This window comes from Acomys minous (genome assembly GCF_964271855.1).
Source record: "Acomys minous genome assembly, chromosome: 13".
Taxonomy (NCBI): Eukaryota; Metazoa; Chordata; class Mammalia; order Rodentia; family Muridae; genus Acomys; species Acomys minous.
In genome coordinates this window covers 27355257-27375696 of record NC_140495.1, presented here as the reverse complement: position 1 = coordinate 27375696, position 20440 = coordinate 27355257, and the positions used below count along the sequence as shown (strand labels likewise).

The window sequence follows — 20440 nt, the reverse complement described above, 5'->3', positions numbered from 1 at the left end:
TGGCGTGCACTTACCTTTTGGCTTTTTTACTAGCATCTCTAGGAGAGTCCTTGTGAGAGGATCTAGACCGCGAGCTTTCCTTATGAGACCTTTCAGACCGTTCCGACCGCTCTGATTTTGGTGATGGGGATTTCACTCTTCTACCGCTGCTACTTCGAGATGGGCTGGGGGAGGTGCTGTGCCGTCTCTTCCTATAGAACAAAGCATGGAAACACTCTCTAAGTGACAAAGACTTAGGATTCATTTTCAAGTTTTACTAACTTAGCTATTAATCCCTCCCAGTGCACACTAACTTAACTCTCAATAGCCATACTGGTACTATTTTCTAACAAGTCAATGTCCTGCACTTCATGAACAGTAAGTTTTAGACAACTTGCACCAAAACAAGTAAATTCAACTTAATGCAATGTTCTTTTGCTCTAAGACAGTACTAGGAAGATGAAGAAAGCCTGCTGTTTCTGGATGGGATAACACTGAAGATTAATTTTTTATCTTTTCCTTTTGTTTTGGTTTTTTTGAAACAAGGTTTCTCTGTAGCCTTTGCTGTCTTGGACTTAGAGATCCCCCTGCCTCTCTGAGTACTGGGATTAAAGGCATGCAACCACCATGCCCAGCTAAGATTTTTTTTTTCCAATGCTGACTTCTTAATGTGGTTCTTTTACTGAAGTAAAATGAATACAACTCAAAGCACAGGGCACTGCACTGGCCAACTATAGTGCACTGTGTGGAGGTGACGTAGAACAGGAAGGACTAAGAGGAGAGGCATTTTAGTAGGTGGAGCATGCGGGTAAAAGGTGCACAGGCCGTACCTGTACTATTCTTATAACTTTTCTATGAAACTGAAATTATATCAAAATATAAAACACACAAAAATGGCACCTGGTTGTTAGCCAATCTGTGTAATTTTATTATTTATAAGTATCTACAAGTGACTGAGCAAGGTTTCTCATTTGCAACCACTTCTTTTTTGAATGTGGAAAGCTTGATTCTGTTAACTGAAGCAACTGCTTCACTACACTAGGCATTTAAAAACTACAGAAGAAGCACAGCCCAGTGAGATGGCTCAGCAAGTGAGAGCACTTAATCTGTGTTTGATCCTTGGGACCTACATGGCAGGAGAAGAGAACCAATTCCCACAAGTTGTCCTCTGAGCTCCACAGGACCCCCCCTGCCCCCCCCCCAACAAATTGAAAGTTAAAAAATGATAAAAACTCAAAGAGAAAAGCTAAACAAAAAACTTAACATGATGTGCAAGTCACTGCCTCTTCTATACAGTCTACTCTCGGGGGGTGGGGGGTGGGGGGTGGGTGGTGCTTGCAGTAGTGGCAACAGGCAGCTATAACAAGCTGTTATTTAAGCAGTGGCATAGATACCCAATAGTGTAACTGAATTCCTGCAGAGAATTAAGGCTAAGAATACCATATGAACCAAGTAAAAAGATGCCCTAATTAGTTAAGGCAGTGACAACTAACTGCCCCTCTCTGTTAGCTCTGCCTCCTACAGGCAGAAGCCAAACATGGTTATTGTAAAAACTACTTCTGGTTTGATGCTACTGAAGATGGAAATACTTTAAAACCAAACAGCACTCCAAATCTTGAGAGAAAGCAAATTAACTACGACATGCCATACCTTTCTTTTCTTGTTGGAGTACATTCATCTTTTTCCTTCTTGTCCTTCGACCGCGATTCCAATTTTTCTTTATCTTTTTTGTCTCTTTCGCGTTCTCTTTCTAATTCTTTCTCCTTCTCCTGTTTTGTGTTTGAAAAAAAAAAACCTTTAGTTGCTTTTTAAAAAGTCAATCTGGGTTATCCCATGTATTTACCCATACTTTCTCTTTTAGGAATTTTTAAAAAACTAATTAAGGTATGATTGCAGTTTCAAAAAATATCTACCCTTTAGTCATTTCTTATAAACTAAATCACCACCACCATCATCCCTGCATGGGAGCTAAATATTTACTGAGTGCTTATCATAGCCCACACATTATGGTAACTATTTGCATACGCCAAGTCATCACTCTCAGTCTAGATACAGAAAACTAGACTCAGAAAGATGAAGCACAGTAAGCACAGCCACAGCAGGTCATCAGTCTGAGAGCTCTTGTCCCTTCCCTCTACCACATCACAATGGGGAGAAGGAGGGAGGGAGGGAATGAAGGAAATGGGGAGGGGAGAGAAAGAAGGAGTCGGGAAAAGCTAGCAAGCAACATGCTGACTGACCTCCCCATCACACTGAAGAGAGCAATCTGCCTGCATACAGCAGGCTCACATAGGAGAAAGTTCTTACCAAAGACAGTGTAAGTAGCTATGAAAGGAAATTTAATCCTATCTTATAAACTAACTACATGACATAATTATAAACCAGAAAAGTAACTGTTTGCCACTTCCCAATAAAATTCTAACTTATGTTAATGACAGAATAATTAAAGTAGTAGCTAAAGACACTAAACCAACTCAAGTTCTTTAATAACAGAAATGAAATTTATTTATGATTGGCATGCATCAAAAATGTTAATTTAATTGCTTCTCATTTTTAAAAACTGAAAAATTTATGACTAGATACTGGCAAGCTTTTTACAAAGCCAGCCCAAAATAACAACTATTGTCTTATAGGTCATATATACATCCTTTTAACAACTGCTTAGCTGTCCCACGGCAACAACAACACCAGAGACAATGCCTAGGTCAAGAGGCCTGGCTGTGTTCTAGCTTATTTACAAAGACCTTCAGCACATGTCTTCTAAACACACACGCTTGTCTCCAGTAAACAGTCACAGCATATAGGAGACTAAACTAGTAATGGACATGTTGTTATCCATTTTTAGTTTGTGGCCATTGAGATACAGGGAACATCAACATGCATTCTCGCATGCAGACTAATCACCAGATACCATCGCTAAAGGGACTCAAGGGCTGGACAACGAGCACCATTTTACAAAATAATCTCATTCATCTTTTATCCAACTACAGCCACATTTAAAGAGCCACAAAGGAGTCTAACTTCCCTTAATGACATGTAGTATACATTTTCCTAAATGATATCTTTTTCTTGATTGCACATTTTATAGAACCTATACTACAATTAAACTGTCTTAAACATTCTGACTAACATCAAAGAGCAAAAATAACAATACTAGCTATGATCTAACACGAGAGAAAACTCTTGCGTCCACAAGTCTGCACAGTTACACAGTCCTATTACGAGGCAGCTCCTTGCCACCAATCTTGTACCTGTTTGCTCCCAGGTATGCCTTTTTCTTGTTTGATATCGCTATTATCACCGTAATAAAGGCCAAGGTACGGACTAAAGCAGCAGTTCCACAGAGGTCCTGGGCATTCAGCAGTCACCGTGTGGGGTCTCATCCTGGTATTCTGCATATTCCTAAGTGCCTGTGTGCAGCCCAGCACTCCCTGGTGAGGTAGGTACCCCACCTCTTACTCCAACTTCTTAGAAAGGAACTTCCCAACAACAGTACCTCCCAAAACTCATCTGTGTCATTTCCTAGGATTAACGGTTTCTTACTATGGTCAATGTAGTGACTTCCCAAAGGGTTTTCCAGTTCTTGAAAGTATGTTAACAAGATTGTCTAGTCCATGGGTAGTATCCAGAATAAAATGTTTCTAACCATCATTTAACGTTTATACATCAAAGGCTGTCACTGCAATACACTTCCCTTTAGTGTATTATATTAACAGTCTACAAAGCTAAATAAGTAACTTTGGAAATGCATGTTACTGAATAAGTGTACTCCTTACTCGCTGCAGCAGTTTATCTCTGTAGTGTTCTACTTGTTCCTGGAAGCTTTGGCCTGGTTTTTTAGGTCTCTTCCCAGATTCCAATTCATCTTGAAACTTCATAACTTTTAGCTGTAAAATAAGACATTTTAAATAAGAATTTTCTATCACAATTCTCAAGCATTGCTTTTCTCCTATAGCAAAGCATTGACTTATTAGGACTGGGTCAAAATATAATCTCAATATAAAGTCTGTCGGACAACCCACCACACAAAATTCAGGCCATCAAACACAGCACACATGTTCTCAGACAGCCAGGAGAGTATAAAAACCACAGACTGCGTCACAGCCTTAGGAACATATTTCTTCACTAACAGTAACAATGAATTTGGAATCTAGTTCCCCAAATTAGAAGGAAAGGTGAGTACAGGCAAGCATACTTGGAGCAAGATTAAAGTCAGCAGAAGATAAAAAGATAACATGTTAAAAGCAACACTAAAAACAGCTCCTTACAACAAAACACACAGATGCATGGTACAAGGGTTCCACTCTATTGCAGCGCAGTGTAAACACTAACCATCAAGACAGAGTTAAACCATGTTCAGCATGTACCTTAAGAAAATAAGAGTAAATACTGACTTTAAAAAGACCAGAGTTTCTTATTGCAGTTCTTAAAACGTATCACTTAGAGTGACCTAAGCTATTTATGTGACCACTGTTTGCTATAGCATGTTAGTAAGAGTGCTTATATATTCATCTTAAGATTTCTGGCTAATTATACACACACTTGCAATGGATTAACAATCTAAAAGCCTGTACTAACCCCCACTCGTCCCTCTAAAAAACAGTAATAATCTAACCTTGCTAACATCAGTAACAGAGAAAGGAAATACAAGAAAAGGTAAAATGTCACATTCTGGAGAGTTAAATATTTTGATCACTCCCTACTCCTGAAAACAAGGCCTTGAAATGTATTGGAGACTGGACTCAAACTTGTGATCCTCCTGCCTTGGCCTCCTGGGTGCTGTGATTTACAGGTACACATTACCATGCCAGACTAAAACTCTTTTATACAATAAAAACCACTAAAAAGATAAATGTGGGCCAGTGAGATGGCTCAGTGGGGAAAGGTGCCTGCCAAGCCTGATGATCTCTGTTTGATCCCAGGAACCCACATGGCAGGAGAGAACCACAAGTTGTTTTGACTTCCATTCGACTGCTGTGATATGCACAAGGTCAACAATAGTAAATGTAACTTTAACCCCAGGGCCTATGCTTTAAACACTGAACATGGTGACCTGCTGACAGTTATCTGTAGGGCTAGCACTCCTAGCACTACATGAGGCAGCCAGGAGACGCTCTGGGAAGTTTGCTGGTCCATGGCAGCGCTAAGAAGACCCTGCCTCAACAAGGCATGAGATAAATGGCTTCTGAGAGTTGTCCTCTGACTTCTACATTAGTAAAATAAAAACTGCCTGGAGTTTAAAATGTCCATAAAATTTTAAAGGCAATCATACTCTTCTGTTCAACCAAGGGGAAGGACAGTGATGTGGAGAGAAGCAAGCACATGGACATCCCAAGTTGGCTCGGCCTTGTTTCACAGAAGAGATGGCAAGAATATCTCCAGAGGTAACATTCCACTTTATTTATATTGATAAGCCACTTAAATAGACTACCTGCTCCTAAAGCATGTAGGAAAGGAAGCCCGAACATTAGAGGAAGGCTATAATCCTCCCCTGCCCCACAAATCAAAGAAATATTTTCAGTGTTTGAATTCATGACTATTTTATAGGTTCTTTGATTTCTTGTCCTCTTCCACAGCAGTATTTGATAAACTAGAGACTGAAGGTTCTCTCCATCTTTTCCCTCAAAAGCCTTAAAATTAGTCTTTGCACTTTTCACGTTTTAATGAAAAACTTAAATGTAAATGCTGAAGTTAAGGAGAAAAACAGGACTACGCAAATAGCTGACTTCACCACCATATGAAACCTCCTGCAACCAAATTCTGTTGTTTGGAATATAACATTGATAAACTGGTTTAAAAATCAAGTATCTCTGAGCTAAACAGCAATCTGACTTTGGAGGACACAATCTTTTTATAATTTTGTGTATGTGTAGGCTGAGGGCAGCCTCAGTGTGAGGCTAGCAACCTGAGTTTTTTGAGATGGTCTCTCACTGGAACCTGGGGCTCAGCAATTAGGACAGCATGGCTGGCCAGGGGACTTGGCAACTTCTGCTTCATGCTCTCCAGTACTGCCACATGAGGTGCACAGTACCAAGCCCAGATGTTTACATGAGTTGTAGGACTCTATCTCAGGCCTTCACATTTTCATGGCAGCATTTTACAGACTGTACTATCTCCTGGTCCTTTTTATGTTTTTGATAGAGTTTCCCTGTGTAGCCAAGCTAGAATCAAACTTTAATTCCTAGTGTCTATCTCTCAAGTACAAGGATTACAGGCATGTGCCACTACATATGGCTAAAATTATTTTTTAAACCATTATAAAATGCCACCTTAAAAGTTTCTGATAATAAAGTCTGAGACCCAAACACAAACTGGGATACCCATATAAAAAAGAGTGACCACGCTGTTCAACACAAAAAGAAATAGTCCAGGCAAAGGCTTAACAGTCACCCCTGCTCCCCTGAGACAACAAGCAGGCATCTCATCCTCCCTTGAACTGTCCTTCTCTCGTCAGGGCAGGCAGGAGAGGCCCGCCACCACCCGAGCTGCACCCTCCACTTGGCTCCTAGCCTTCTGCTCCCCCATCCTTTGTTGGCAGACACAGGAAAAGCAGCACAGGAAAAGACAGCACTAGCCTAGTTGTCACTCTTAAGTAACATCTATTTAGCCCAATACATGGCTATAGGTTTTTAAGCATTTTTGTAGAGAATATTAGTATTATGAAACACAAATGCATTAGTTTTTATTAATTGCAGGTTTAAAGAATGTTAAGCTGTTGGACATTTTTATTAGGACGCATTTAGGGAAAGGAACAGCTTTCAAGAAGAAAAACTATTGTATAAAATATACTATATACTAAAACTACCTAGAGAAACTAATTTAGAACTGTATTCTTTACTTAAAGGTTCTCTAATAAAGCCCCTGGGTTTTAAAACCAAGTATCAAGTGGCAGGGAAGCAAGGTAAGAAAGGGTGAAAAAAAGTCTGTGAGCCTTAAGTTCTAATTCAAATCTGCTACCCGCTGTGAAACTTTGTTCCCTGACTTAAATGTCCCAGAGTAACAATGGAGAAGAATTTAGGTAAAGCCAAGATGAAGCTAAGATCTACACTTAAACCTAGATGTTGGTTTATCTTCCAATTTATGAGATAGGTACTATGAGAGCTAGAGAGATACTTAGGGAGCAGACTATAACATACAAAAGATCATATACAGTGTACACACAAGGTATGCGTGCACATGTACAATATCACACATATACACAGAGAATTTGGAAATGATAATGCTCATAAAGTTCAGATAACAACCAAATGCTACATTATATGGTTTTCTTCTCTTTATATTAATAAGGAAACAAAACATTTTAAAAGAATTAGGCAGTCTATATAGACTTTTTTGTAACATTTGTGTGTGTGTGTGTGCGCACACATACACACACACACACACACACACACACACACACGCAAAAAGTTGTATCACAGCCATTCATGTGGAGGTCAAATCAGGTTCTGCTCCTCCACTATGTGTGTCATGGCAATCGAACCCAGGTCATCAGGCTTGGTGGGAAGTACCTTTCCTGACTGAGCCATCTCCCCAGCCCCCTGTGCGGACATTATAACTCCAATTATCAAGAAAATATATTTTTACAGTCTTTGTTTCTATTCCCTACTCCCTAGCCCTGAAGATTGAAGCATGAGTCTTTTACATGCTAAAACAACTACTCTAGCAGAGAACCACATCCCCAGGGGGACTCTCTCTCTCTCTCTCTCTCTCTCTCTCTCTCTCTCTCTCTCTCTCTCTCTCTCTCTCTCTCACACACACACACACACACACACACACACACACACACACACACACACTTTTACCCTCTTTCTGACACAATCTGGCTAAGACTATTCTTGAACTCTCTAGATAACTGAGGTAAATCTTGAACTTATAATCTTCCTTCCCTGCCCCAAGGATGTGAGGTTACAAGCACATGTCACTATGTATAACTTATTTCTACTCTTAGTAGTTTCATTACATTAGGAAGACAGAGGTATTACTGAGTTACAAAAAGACATACCCAGGATGAAAAGGTCCAAGTGAGTGTGCTTACTGTTACACAACCAACACCCTATTCCCCTAGCCAGCTAGGGAACATAGAGCACTACAAGGAAAGGAAGTAAATTACTAACTGAAAGCTTCTTGTCTCCACTTATAAACTGGCATCATGCAGACTCTGCATAGGGTTAAAACAAAACACTTTCTTTGATTTGGTGATACCAGGGGAAAGGTATTGAAAAAGAATATACAGGCTGGAAAGATGGCTCAGAGGTTAAGAGCACTGGCTACTCTTCAAGAGGTCCTGAGTTCAATTCCCAGCACCCACATGGTGGCTCACAGCCATCTATAATGAGCACTGGTGCCCTCTTCTGGCGTGCATTTGTAATTGCAGACACAACATTGTATACATAATAAATAAATCTTAAAAAAAAAAACAAAAAACGAATATTCCTACCAATGATTAAGAAGAAGGAGAAATAAGATCATTAATATAGTGTGTAAGAAGAAAGGTGCTGCCATTCAACGTCACTACTGAATGAGTACTACAGACTGAGAACTCTCACATTCTTTTCAAGCTCTAGACTGGCTGGCGATTTTGCTGACATTTGCTGGGAAAGTTTGCCGCCCTGAGCACTCAATAATACTTCTCTCCTCGCAGGGTCCCGTCCTTCCCGAGGATCTATAACAGTTGATGGTCACCATGGGAAGGAGAATCATTCCTTTAAATATGTTGTTACCACTCAAGATCCCAAATGAACGCTATAATGAAAACTCATTGGTAGATGCACACAAAAGCAGGCATGCACGCAACTGCTAGTCAATAAAGTACCGGGCTGGTTGGAAACAGGAAGAGGCTCACTGGGAGTATGGGAGCTAAAGGGGACAGACGAAGGTAATGGGGGTTGAGTGTGATAAAAAACCTTATAAATGAAAATGTCATGAAACTCATTATATATAATTAATATATGCTAATAAAAACTATTTTCAAGTTCCAACATGTCCAAGTAGCCTGGGATATAAAACAAAAAGCACTGTAAAAAAAAGAAAGAAAGAAAGAACGAACGAACGAGCAGACGGACTGAGAAGGGGAAAGTTTGCCCTAGATAGTTCAGGCTTGCTCACCTATTTTTTTTCTCCCTTCTTCTGCTTAATGTTAAGATTCAAGCAACATATCCTATACCCTATCACGAAACCTTTCAAATAAATCACTGTAATTAATAAAATGTAAACCTAACTTGAATGTGCCAGAAAACACTTTACTTTCTTAGTTATATGGTATGCATTCAAAGTTGAATGGGTTTCCTACATGGTCAAGACTATTCCTTAGCATCCTCTTCCTCAGAGGCGCTCCTGTATGCCATGCACTCAAACAGAGAACACACGCGTTCTTCATCCCTCACAGAAACAGCAGCCTAGTGGGAAATAGATGTTCAACAAACAAAGGAAGCAAGCAAGACAAACAAAACACACACACAAGAAGTAAACCACACAGAGATAAGCACACCAGGAAGTAAGTCTAGAGAAAGACAAGGCTAGCACTGAAAAAAGGTGACACTTGAACTAAAAGACAGAGTTAACTCATATGGAGGTTTTGAAGCAGAGAGAATGGGATGTATAACAACCACGTCAAGAGGGAGTTAATTTGGCATTAATCATTAAAGGCCAGAAAGGCAGCTTTAACTTCAATACAACACAAACCTCAATTTCACGAAGCTTAGCTCGCTTTTCTTCACTCATTTCAGAGTACTTAGAGAACTTGGACTCAGTCATCTCTTCTCTCACTGGGTTAGAATACAAATGATGTTCTTCTGATTTGGAACTCTGAGTGTCTTCTTCATCTTCACTTTCTTCTTCCTGACTTTAGAAACAGAGGATACACTGAATGTCAAGCAGAGAAAACAAAATGCTATACTTTTCATTTGGGTATTGTTTTTCATTGTCTTAGAACTTAAATGATATTGCAGAACATATAAAGCATTTCTAAAACATTTTCTGCATATATCTGGTCAGGTATTTTTTTTAGACAGTTCTGAAAAACATTTCCTCTACAGAAAAAGTTGAGCTTCAATATAATCACACTTTTAATAAATTCTGCATGCTAATGCTATCGTGTACTTTTCATTCTGCAACACTGTGGGCATGTGATGAAATAAAACGAATAACCAATGAGTGCTGCAACTTCAGTTCAGTCAATTCATGAAAGTTTGTGTTTAAAAAGCCAAATGTTGGGGCTGGAGAAATGGCTTAGAGGTTAAGAACACTGATTACTCTTCCAATGATCCTGAATTCAATTCCCAGCAACCACATTGTGGCTCACAACCATCTATAATGAGATCTGATGCCCTCTCCTGGCCTACAGGTGCAGGGAGAGCACTATATACATGATAATTAATAAATAAATACATACATACATACATACATACATACATACATACATACATACAATACAATACAATGTTTAGCCCCCCTTCCTCAGAAGCTGTAATCTAGAACATAAGATGAGTTAGCCACACTCCCCATAAAACAATCCACCCAACACAGCAGGCCCTCACCTGATCAGCACATTACTAGAATAGAAACTATACATGATGTTTGAGTACTGGGAAACTTCAACTATTATGCTGCAGCTGACCCTGAAAGCTAGCTCTTCCTTCAGCTTGTTTTCATATTTATAAAGTCTGTATTTTTTATTTTAATTTATGGGTGTGAATATTTTACCTGCATGCATATATGTGTATCATGTGCATGTTGCCCATGGACATCAGAAGAGGGTGTGGGAACCCCTGAGCTAAGGATGGGTGTGAACCTCAATATGGGTACTAGCAATGAAGCCCAGTCCTCCTCAATAGCACCAAGTGCTCCTGACCTTTGAGTTATTGCTTCCTGCTATACTTTGTGAAAAATGGAAATTCTAAATTATAAATCTGCACCAAATTCATTACAAATGCTACTATTTTTAACATTTCTCTGCAAGTATTGCAAGTACTAGTTTTAAATGTCATGCGTTGGGCAAATGCAAGAGTTTTATGAAGCAGCCATAAAAGGCAGTTCTGGTTCACCCACTAGAGAGCAGTAGTGAGCTGTAAGAAATTCTGACAGACCAGAAAGCTATATGCTAATCTGTGTTCTTGAACTACATGTAGTTTCATAAACCTATGCTTACATAATTTACTTGAAATTTTTTTTAAAAATTAAAAACATGAATTCCACTTCTACTGCCCCATGTTTCTACCAATGATTACTTCAACATCTATACTAAAACACAGTAATATAGTAACACATAAATCAATTTTATACCAAAAACCTTGATGTTTTCAGAAATAAAATGAGCATACAATGTATCTGGAATTCTTTGATGGACCTTCTACCTTTCACTGTAAATTAAAGTATTATTTGATCGGTAAAGTATGTATTTTAATGCTAACATTTTGAGATGCTGTTAATGATGGACATTAAATAAAGTCAACAAAATCAATTTCAAAGCAAACTAAATTGCACCATTCAACTCTAGTACTCTGCAGTTTCAGAGAGCTATCTCCACTGGTAAGCCACACTTCCACTTTCTAAGTATCTCAGCATTACCAATTTGGTCCATCCAGCCACACCAATGAAGACAGACACTGCCAGTTTCCTCAGGTCATCAGACTGTTGCTACAAACTGCTGATTGAGCAAGCATCCTTGCAATCCACACACCCATTTGCTCTTTATTCAGTGGGAAAAACCGATGGAGACTAAGGATGATTCTCTCACAAGGACCATTATTCCAACCAGATCTGTTAGTAAAAGATGGAGTGTACGTGTGCAGGGAACCGGGTATGTTTGAAACTTAAGATTCTTACTTTTGGTTTTCTTCTTCTTCTGATTCTTCATGCTGGTCAAATAGCTCCCACTTAGAAGTTGTCACCGCTGTACAGAGAAAGAGAATGTAATTCCACAAGGTAAATTACCACTTTTGCTACAACATAGTAGACACTCAGCTTTAGAGCTGAAAGTTTCTATTACAGGAGCTTTTATCTAAGCTTATCTCTTTTTCCAACAGCCAATTCAATGTGCTATACATCATCTTTTCTTGTGTCTACACTATAACTATGCAAATTCAGAAATTATTAAAAAACCTGTCACACTTACTTCAGACCAACAAATATTAACAGATACAGTTAAGTGTGAAGAGAAAGGTCAGTGTAAACTGCATCTAACAAGCATTATGGAGGGTCAAGGCTCAGTTTCTCTGAAACTGACCTTCTAGAGATTTCCAAATACACACTGCTTCCCATCCATACTTCTATGCAAACCCTTGAAAGGGTTTTGTGTTTTGTTTCTTTTGTTTCACTTTTTTGTGATTTCTCTCAAAGCTTCCAACTGAAGGAGCGAAGACAATTATTATAAGAGCACCAACAATAAATGTATTTATGATAGACCTAAAGCATGGTAACATTGAGTCTGAAGGCTGAAAACAAAGGTTTTATACACAAGGAATAAAATACACACAAAAATACAAACACACCAATAAGAACTGAATTCTCTTCCCCCTCTCCAAGTGTCAGGGATCCAACCCAGCGCCTTACACATGGTAGGCAAGTACTAAATACTACTCAATGGCACCACTATCCCAGTGCACAACTGTTTCAAAGTTCAGTATTTGCAATTTACTTACCTTGTGCTTCCAATTCAGATTCATCTACAGCCTCCCACTTTGATGGGGCAACTTTAAATATGGGTTCATTTTTCTTTGAGTCTTCAGTTGCATCCACTATTGAAGAAAAGATGAGCTATTACATGTATTAGAGGACAACTCAAACTACTGTGCTTATCAAAACCAAGTAAGTCCACATGTAGAGAAATATTGACAGTACCAAGAACAAGAATTATAATTAACTCACTTTTTTGCTTAAGATCCTTCTTTGTTTGTTTTTTGTTTTTCAAGACAGGGTTTCTCTGTGTAGCCCTGGCTGTCCTGGACTCGCGTTGTAGACCAGGCTGGCCTCGAACTCACAGTGATCTACCTGCCTCTGCCTCCTGAGTGCTGGGATTAAAGGCCTACGCCACCACACCCGGCAAAGATTGATTGATTGACTGATTGATTGATTGATTGATTTATTATACCGTGCTATACCCACATTTACACCTGCAGATCAGAAGAGGGCATCAGACCACATTATAGATGTTTGTGAGGCACTATGTAGTTGCTGGGAATTGAACTCAGGACTTTTGGAAGAGCAGTCAGTGCTCTTAACCTCTGAGCCATCTCTCCAGCCAAGATCCAAATTTTAAGCAGTGCAAAGTGAGCCCTTTTACCCACAGAGAACACATCCCAAGACCTCTAGTAAATGCCTGACCCTATGTCCATTTACTATGTTTTCTTGTGTGCACATACTTTTATAAATTAGACATAGTAAAAAGTAATAAACAATCATGAAAGAGAAAAATTGTTAGAATGTACTATGATACCTAAAATTTATGAATTTTTTTCGAACTATCCATTTAATATTTGTTGACCAAGTTGGCAGTGGGTAAATTTAAGCATCAATCAACAGCAAGGCAAAAAATGGCCATGGAAGAACTATTTGGGAAAAATTTTGGGTAACAGGTGAAGTATATGGAGGTATGAATTTAGGCAGGTGGAAAACAAACAGGGGAACAAGTAATACTGGGCATCTGACATTTTGACTATAAAATAAATGAAAGATGTTGCCTGTAACTTTCAGACAACTGAGACAAAAAGAAATATTTGAAATGTGAACTTACAAGGCACTCCATCCAAATCATCATCAAGACTTTTTATAGGGACTCCATCAAGATCATCCATGGGAGTAGCATCAATGGGAATTCCATCCACATCTTCCAGAGGCGCACCATCAAGCTCTTCCTCAATGGGAGCACCATCGAGATCATCTGGCACATCCTACAGAAACATGAACTACTGCAGTATTTTCTTTGACTTGCATAAGTCTCTCAATGTTAGATTAACTTAAAATCTAGTACAAATTAACATGGCTGGATATCCTTATTTCCAGACATAGTATAAACACACGTTTTATCTGATAAAGCAGCAATCATCTATACATGTATTTACCTAATATGTACTAAGTGCTTATTATTGGTGCCAGGTAGCAGGAGAGTCAAGGATGTAAAAAAAAAAAAAAAATTAAGCTTGGTTCTTCTTCAAAAAGCTTAATAAAGGTTTCCATTGTTTAAAAAGGAAACAGGTCAGAACTATTGCTAAGAGAGTTCATCACCATCTTATTATAATATTTAATAATTAAATTTCACTTGAAGAAGTCAGACGATGCTCTGAAGTTACACTTACGCTGCGCTCTGGTAACACAGAAGGTCCAGAAAGAGAACATGTACAAAGGAACATTGTACACTGCAGAAACTAAAACAGAAGCCGAGAAGATGACAGAAGAGTAGCTGTCCCTTCACCAACTGGTGAGGGGAAGAGTCAGAAAAATTCAGGAGGGAAGTGAAAAGATCCTGGGAAAGAACGGAATCAAACCTCTGCTGCACAAAGTGTAGTTCTCTGGCTTTCTGAAACAATTTGCCTCAATCTCACCAAAGGGTACTGGAGACTGAGCGCTCCAAAGTAGACTACTCAGTAAGGCTCTCCTATTATCCCAAAAGGATATCCCAGCCCCCAGATGCATGGGCTGCAACACAGCAACACGAGAAAGGTGAAAAGCAAAGACCTTCCAAAGTCCTCTCATCGGAACTGAAAGATAGTGATGTAGGTTAAACCTCAGAAGAAACTTTACAAAATTCTCTTGTAATCATGATGAATGATACCAAGCAGGCCCTAAAGGAGAGTCAGCAACAGAGAGGAAAATTGTTAAAAAATTTAACAATATAGGTAAAAATATTAGAAAAGTTAGAAATGAAAACCTCAATGACTCAAGTAAAATTTACAGTAGTGGGTCTGTAAGATGGATGGCAAGGAGAGACACTGCACATAGGCTTGCTTACCAGTCTGAGTTCAATCCATGGACAAAGTAAGGTGAGCAAGAGAGAATAAAGAACCCAGAGATTGTCCTCTGGCCTCTTCTCGAGAGCTGTAGCAAGCACATGCCTGCATGCCGCCCATACCATGAAGCTAAAGGGCGAGGGGTGGGGGAGACAGGGCGCGTTTTGGGAGAGAGGTAACAGACTGGGGAGATGGCTCAATGGTTAAGATCACTTGTTCTTGCAAGAAGACCTGGGTTCAATTCCCAGCACCCCACAGTGCTGACAACCATTAGAACCTTCAGTTCCAGGGCATTTGACTCTTTTGTCTCATCTGTGTGGGCACCCAACATGCATGTGGTGTACATGCACACATGCAGGTAAAACACTTATACACATAAAATAAATCTAAAGCAAAACAAACTGTAGGAAGCCTCACCAATAGATTCTACAAAGCAAAAGGAAGAATATCAGTTATGGAGGACAAAGTGAATGAAATACTGCACTCAAATATCAGTAAGGAAAACAAATGAATAAACAGTCATGACCACAAACATCAAAGAACTCTAGAATTTGGCAAAGCGCCCAAACCTAATCATCCATGGGATATAAGACAGTTAAGATAAGTACTAAAAGCACAAGGAACTAATTGATTCAATAAAATAAAAGGAACAGAAAATTTCACAAATCCAGAGACTTAAAACAAAACAAAACAAAACAATGCTGGGTGGTGGTGGCACACGCCTTTAATCCCAGCACTTGGGAGACAGAGGCAGGTGGATCGCTGTGAGTTCGAGGCCAGCCTGGTCTACAAAGTGAGTCCAGGACAGGCAAGGCTACACAGAGAAACCCTGTCTTGAAAAACCAACCAAACAAACAAACAAAGTGGTACTTAGAATCCCAACAGATATGACCAGATTAACCACCTCTCTGTGGGGCTGGAAAGATGCTTCAGAGGTTGAGAGCACTAACTACTCTCCCAGAGGTCCCAGTCCCGAGTTCAACTCCCAGCAACCACGTGGTGGCTCACAGCCATCTGTAATGAGATCTGATGCCATCTTCTGGCCTGCAGGTGTACATGAAGGCAGAACACTGTATACATAATAATAAATTAATTTAAAAAGAAAGAAAGAAAGAGCGAGCCTCTCTGTGGCATAGTAAAGACATCAAAAATACAAAGCAAAACACCAGTAGTAAAAACTTTAAGAAAAAAAACATCAGCTCATCTACAAAGGCAGATGTGTCAAGAGTAACAGGATCTCCATAACCCGAAAGCAGGAAAGCATGGAATGATACAAATCAAGCCCTGAAACAGCCAACCAAGAGTGCTATAGCCAACAAATTTGTCTATTAATAAGAACATTTCAAGGTGAGCATGAATGAACTAAGGCAGTTTACAAGAACCAAGCCAGCACTACAAATAACATTTAGATACATTTAGATATATATAAGAAGGGGAAGAAGTCTCAACCACAAGAGCTGGGAATAAATGAAACTTCAGGAGAGGATTGGATAAACAAAGAAGATAGGAAAGAATCCATCATGTCCAGCCTGATAAACCAGCAAAGCCTTGACCCTAGTGGGGGAACTCAAGAACAAAGGAACAGAACAAACAATGAACAATTAGAATTATTACAATTAGAAAACCTTTCTCAATAATAGCCTTAAATATAAGTGATTTCAATGCATCAACAAAGTGATCCGACACTACTACCAGAAACAAAGATAAACGATTTACAAACTAGGAGGGAAAAAGCAAGAGAATGATGATGAGCAGTTTGGTACCACCATGCTGCATCTTCCAAGCTTACATTTACTTTAACAAAATATAAGCTGTTATATAGAGATGATGCTCAACTCACCGTGACCTGACTTACACTTGTAAAAAATTGCAATGGTGCAAAGCAATACAATTCAGTAGTAACTATAGTTCAAATTTTGATGTTTTCTAGAGTATGCCATTTTCATCATGTTGGGTAGCAGCATTTAATCACATGGGTAAACAACATCTACAGTGTTGCACTGCCACCTTTTTTATTTTATTTATTTATTTTTTTCTTTTTCAAGACCAGGTTTCTCTGTGTAGCCTTGGCTGTCCTGGAGCTCACTCCGTAGACCAGGCTAGCCTCGAACTCAAGAGATCCGCCTGCCTCTGCCTCCTGAGTGCTGGGATTAAAGGTGTGCGTCACCACCGCCCAGCTGCCATCATTTTTTTAATACAGTTCTTCAGTTACATGAGATACTCAATGTTTTCTTTAAAGCCGTGTTTCCTGTTAGATTTGCTTAGCTATAGTGTAATTTAAGCTCTGTGAAAGTTCATGCTAGGCTAGACTAAGCTCTCAGGTTTAGTCAGATAGATGCAATGTCTCTTCAACTTAATGAGACTTACATACAGTAAGTTTATGAAGACCCCCCTCATTAGTTGAGGGGCTTCTGTGTATTATTTGTTTTCTACTAATATATCAGAAATAAAAACAGTCACTATCACATAAGAACACAATGAAAATCCCTGTCATATGCAACACTAACTCCTGGATTATTTAATGGTAAACAGAGATATTTTTCACAAAGACAAATTATATATGTAACATTCCTTCCCCCAGAACAATTTTAAAAGTGCAGACTACCTACTTCTGTTTCCTTTTCTTCAATAATATTTACAAGTCCTAAGAAAATATTTTGAAGTTTGATCAAAAATGGTTCTGGATAGATTGCCCAATCTTCCCAAGCTCTGAAGCAGGTCATTACACGTTGCTAAATAAATAGAAAACAGACAGTGAGTAACTAGTTGAGGCCGTACGTATCACACTTCAGTCTATGAGAAAAACCACTGTGATTTGCTGAATTTTTCTTTACATTGCTAGATCTTTTTTTCTAATTAAAGAAAATAACTACATGTCATTCTCAAAATTCTAAAGCAATTCAATGCTATTTCCAAGCAAACAGAATAAGGGTCTAAAAATACTGAGAAAAAACCCAACTTGTTTTTTGTTAAGAAGGTCAACTCTTATGTCATCAGTAGTGTTTGTGAAAAACAATTTCCCAGTACCACTAGAAACCCAAACAATCAAGCTTTATCCTGAATCCATTATGGTCCAATGAAGCACTTCCTGGTCCAGGCTAACACTTTGCTTTGTACATCGACCACATTTTCCTCTAAATTGTAACTTACAACCAAAATTTAAGATTAAAAAAGGTGTCAGTGGGTTTGTCTGCATACATATATAATGGGGTCAGGGATAGCTTCCCAAGCTAAAGAAATTTCTCTACACGATCTTTCCACAATAGCATTTTCATTTGTTCAATTCAATGTTGGGTGGAGGGTTTTGATTGGCTTTTTCTTAACAATGATCTACAACTTAAGGTCCTTGGTCTTTCTTTTAAGAGGTTATTTAAAAAATAAAAACAAAAAACCTTGAATAGTTCCTTTTCCTTCAAAGCAGCTCATTAAAATTAACAACCTGTCTTAAATGTGCATTCATTATTTAAACAAGAGCAGTGTCCAGCACTCTTCACACTCCTAGAAAGCTTACATCTTCCACACAACTCCTGAAGATCAAACTTTCCAATCATTACCAAGGGTATTTTTAAGTCACCTTGTGCTTCCGCCACTGTTCAGATAGTGGTAGTCAGCTGCAAGCACATCTGCAAACTGTGAAATCAGTGATGTCCACTCTATTTCTATCAAGCTCTGCACCTGGACACAGCTGTGAAGAAGTGTGTCTCAAATGGCACTGTTTTCATAGCAACACACTTCACATTAGGGCCTTTTTCCTCTGGTGGCATCCTATGGTAGACAACCACTACATGTACTTCATCTTCCCACTTCTGGGGAAGAGATTACAGGCCCAAGCTTCAGGCCCTCCCAAGACTCTGGAAGATGGAGCTGGCTGCTGCCAGCTCAAGCATGGCAGGACCTCAGCAGACTAGGGTCAGGTGGCACCTCCAGGACCTAGGCCATACCATGTGAGGCCACACATCATAGCCACTTGCTGTATTGGAGCCACTAATGCCCTGAAAATACTTTCTAAACAACCACGAGTAACCAAAAGGCATGTTTATAACCCAGACAAACTATATAATATATACCATCATAAAATAAATGGTCTTTTGAATGTGTTGTGAGGATGTGAGGAGGAAAAAAAACAGTATTAAAATATTTAAATAAGGTACAAGGACCTGAGTTCAGCTCCCAGCACCTATATCAGTTTGCCCACTATTCCTTGTAATTCCAACTCCAAGGAGATCCTATATCTCTGGCCTGGGTAGGCACCTGCACACATGTGCATTATATCCACAAAGAGATACAAACATATAATTAAAACTAATAAATTAAAGAAATTTTAAATAAAAACATTTAGATAATTAGCATAAATCTAAAAGCTACCTGAGAAGACAATTTTAAAGAATTTTAAGAGTAGTTTCTAAAAGATCCAAGTCTTAAATATTGTACTTGTCTCACGTTCTTTTATAGCCCTCTAATGCCATCCTCCATTTGACACATTGGGAAGAAACAATAAAACACACATACCTTAAAATTTTCAGATTGTAAATGGCCTTGAATTGTACGATAAGTAGCATTGAGGTCTGAAAATATCTGACATAGCTTTGTTTCAAAACTGAAATTCAAACAATATAGTCTTTAAAACAGAAATTGCTTAAAAATTCACACTTTCTTCAGCCCACTAGCCAATGAAAACCTTTCCTGGTCTTATAGATAAAGCAAATTAAGAAATTTAAAATACCAGTGTCCTTCTTTAGCAAGCAATTTTATATTCAGGATGAATTTAGCCATGTTGCCTGCTCCTTTGTGTCATAGAAAAAGCAAACTTAACAGGTAAGTTAAGTATTAAGGCAGAACTGAAAGTAGGGTGAGTACACATATACTCATATAGACACACAAACACACACATACAGGCTAAGCTAGCCTAGGACTTGCTATGTAGCCAAGGATAGCCTGGAACTTGTTATCCTCCAGCCTCTAGCTTCCAAATGCTAGGCACACACCACCACACTTGATTTCACACAGTGCCCAAGAGCTTCGGGCACACTAGACAAGCACGCTACAAACTGAACTCTACCTAGGTAGAAACTTGTATTTTCTTTTTTTGTTTGTTTGTTTTAGAGACAGGGTTTCTCTGTGTAGCTGTGGCTGTCCTCAAACTCACAGAGATCCACCTGCCTCTGCCTCCCAAGCGCTGGGTTTAGAGATGTACGTCACCACTGCCTGGCATGACTTGTGTTTTCAACCAGACCGGGAGTAGAAGAGGGAAAATCAGTTAGGAGATCGCTATTGTAATTCAGACAATGGCAGTTTGGGCTAACAGCCAGGAAAGTGGTGCCAGTCAGCTTCTGGATATATTATAAAATATATTTGTCAACAAAAAGTGTTAATGGGCAAGGTGTGGGGTTGAAGAGAAAGGGAAGTCAAGAAAGCCGCCCAAGTTAGGAGCTTAGGAAATGGAAATGCAAAATGAGTCTCCAGCGTCTTCTTCACTATGTAACTTCAACAGGATGACCCTGAGCTACCTCCTGCCTCTA

At 39.1% G+C, this 20440-nt stretch overlaps 1 protein-coding gene across 4 annotated transcripts in view; it reads right to left on the bottom strand.

Moving 5' to 3' along the window:
* The window catches only part of U2SURP (U2 snRNP associated SURP domain containing), a 57561-nt gene that overhangs the window by 3990 nt on the left and 33131 nt on the right, over positions 1–20440 (bottom strand). For all 4 annotated transcript variants that reach the window (XM_084751744.1, XM_084751743.1, XM_084751745.1 and 1 more), the window contains 9 exons: positions 19431–19518; positions 17531–17653; positions 13709–13865; positions 12618–12713; positions 11803–11869; positions 9661–9820; positions 3756–3866; positions 1630–1748; positions 15–191 (listed from right to left, as the gene is read on the bottom strand). In XM_084751744.1, the coding sequence (XP_084607870.1) occupies positions 15–191; positions 1630–1748; positions 3756–3866; positions 9661–9820; positions 11803–11869; positions 12618–12713; positions 13709–13865; positions 17531–17653; positions 19431–19518 (1098 nt within the window). The remainder of the gene's footprint in view (positions 1–14; positions 192–1629; positions 1749–3755; positions 3867–9660; positions 9821–11802; positions 11870–12617; positions 12714–13708; positions 13866–17530; positions 17654–19430; positions 19519–20440) is intronic.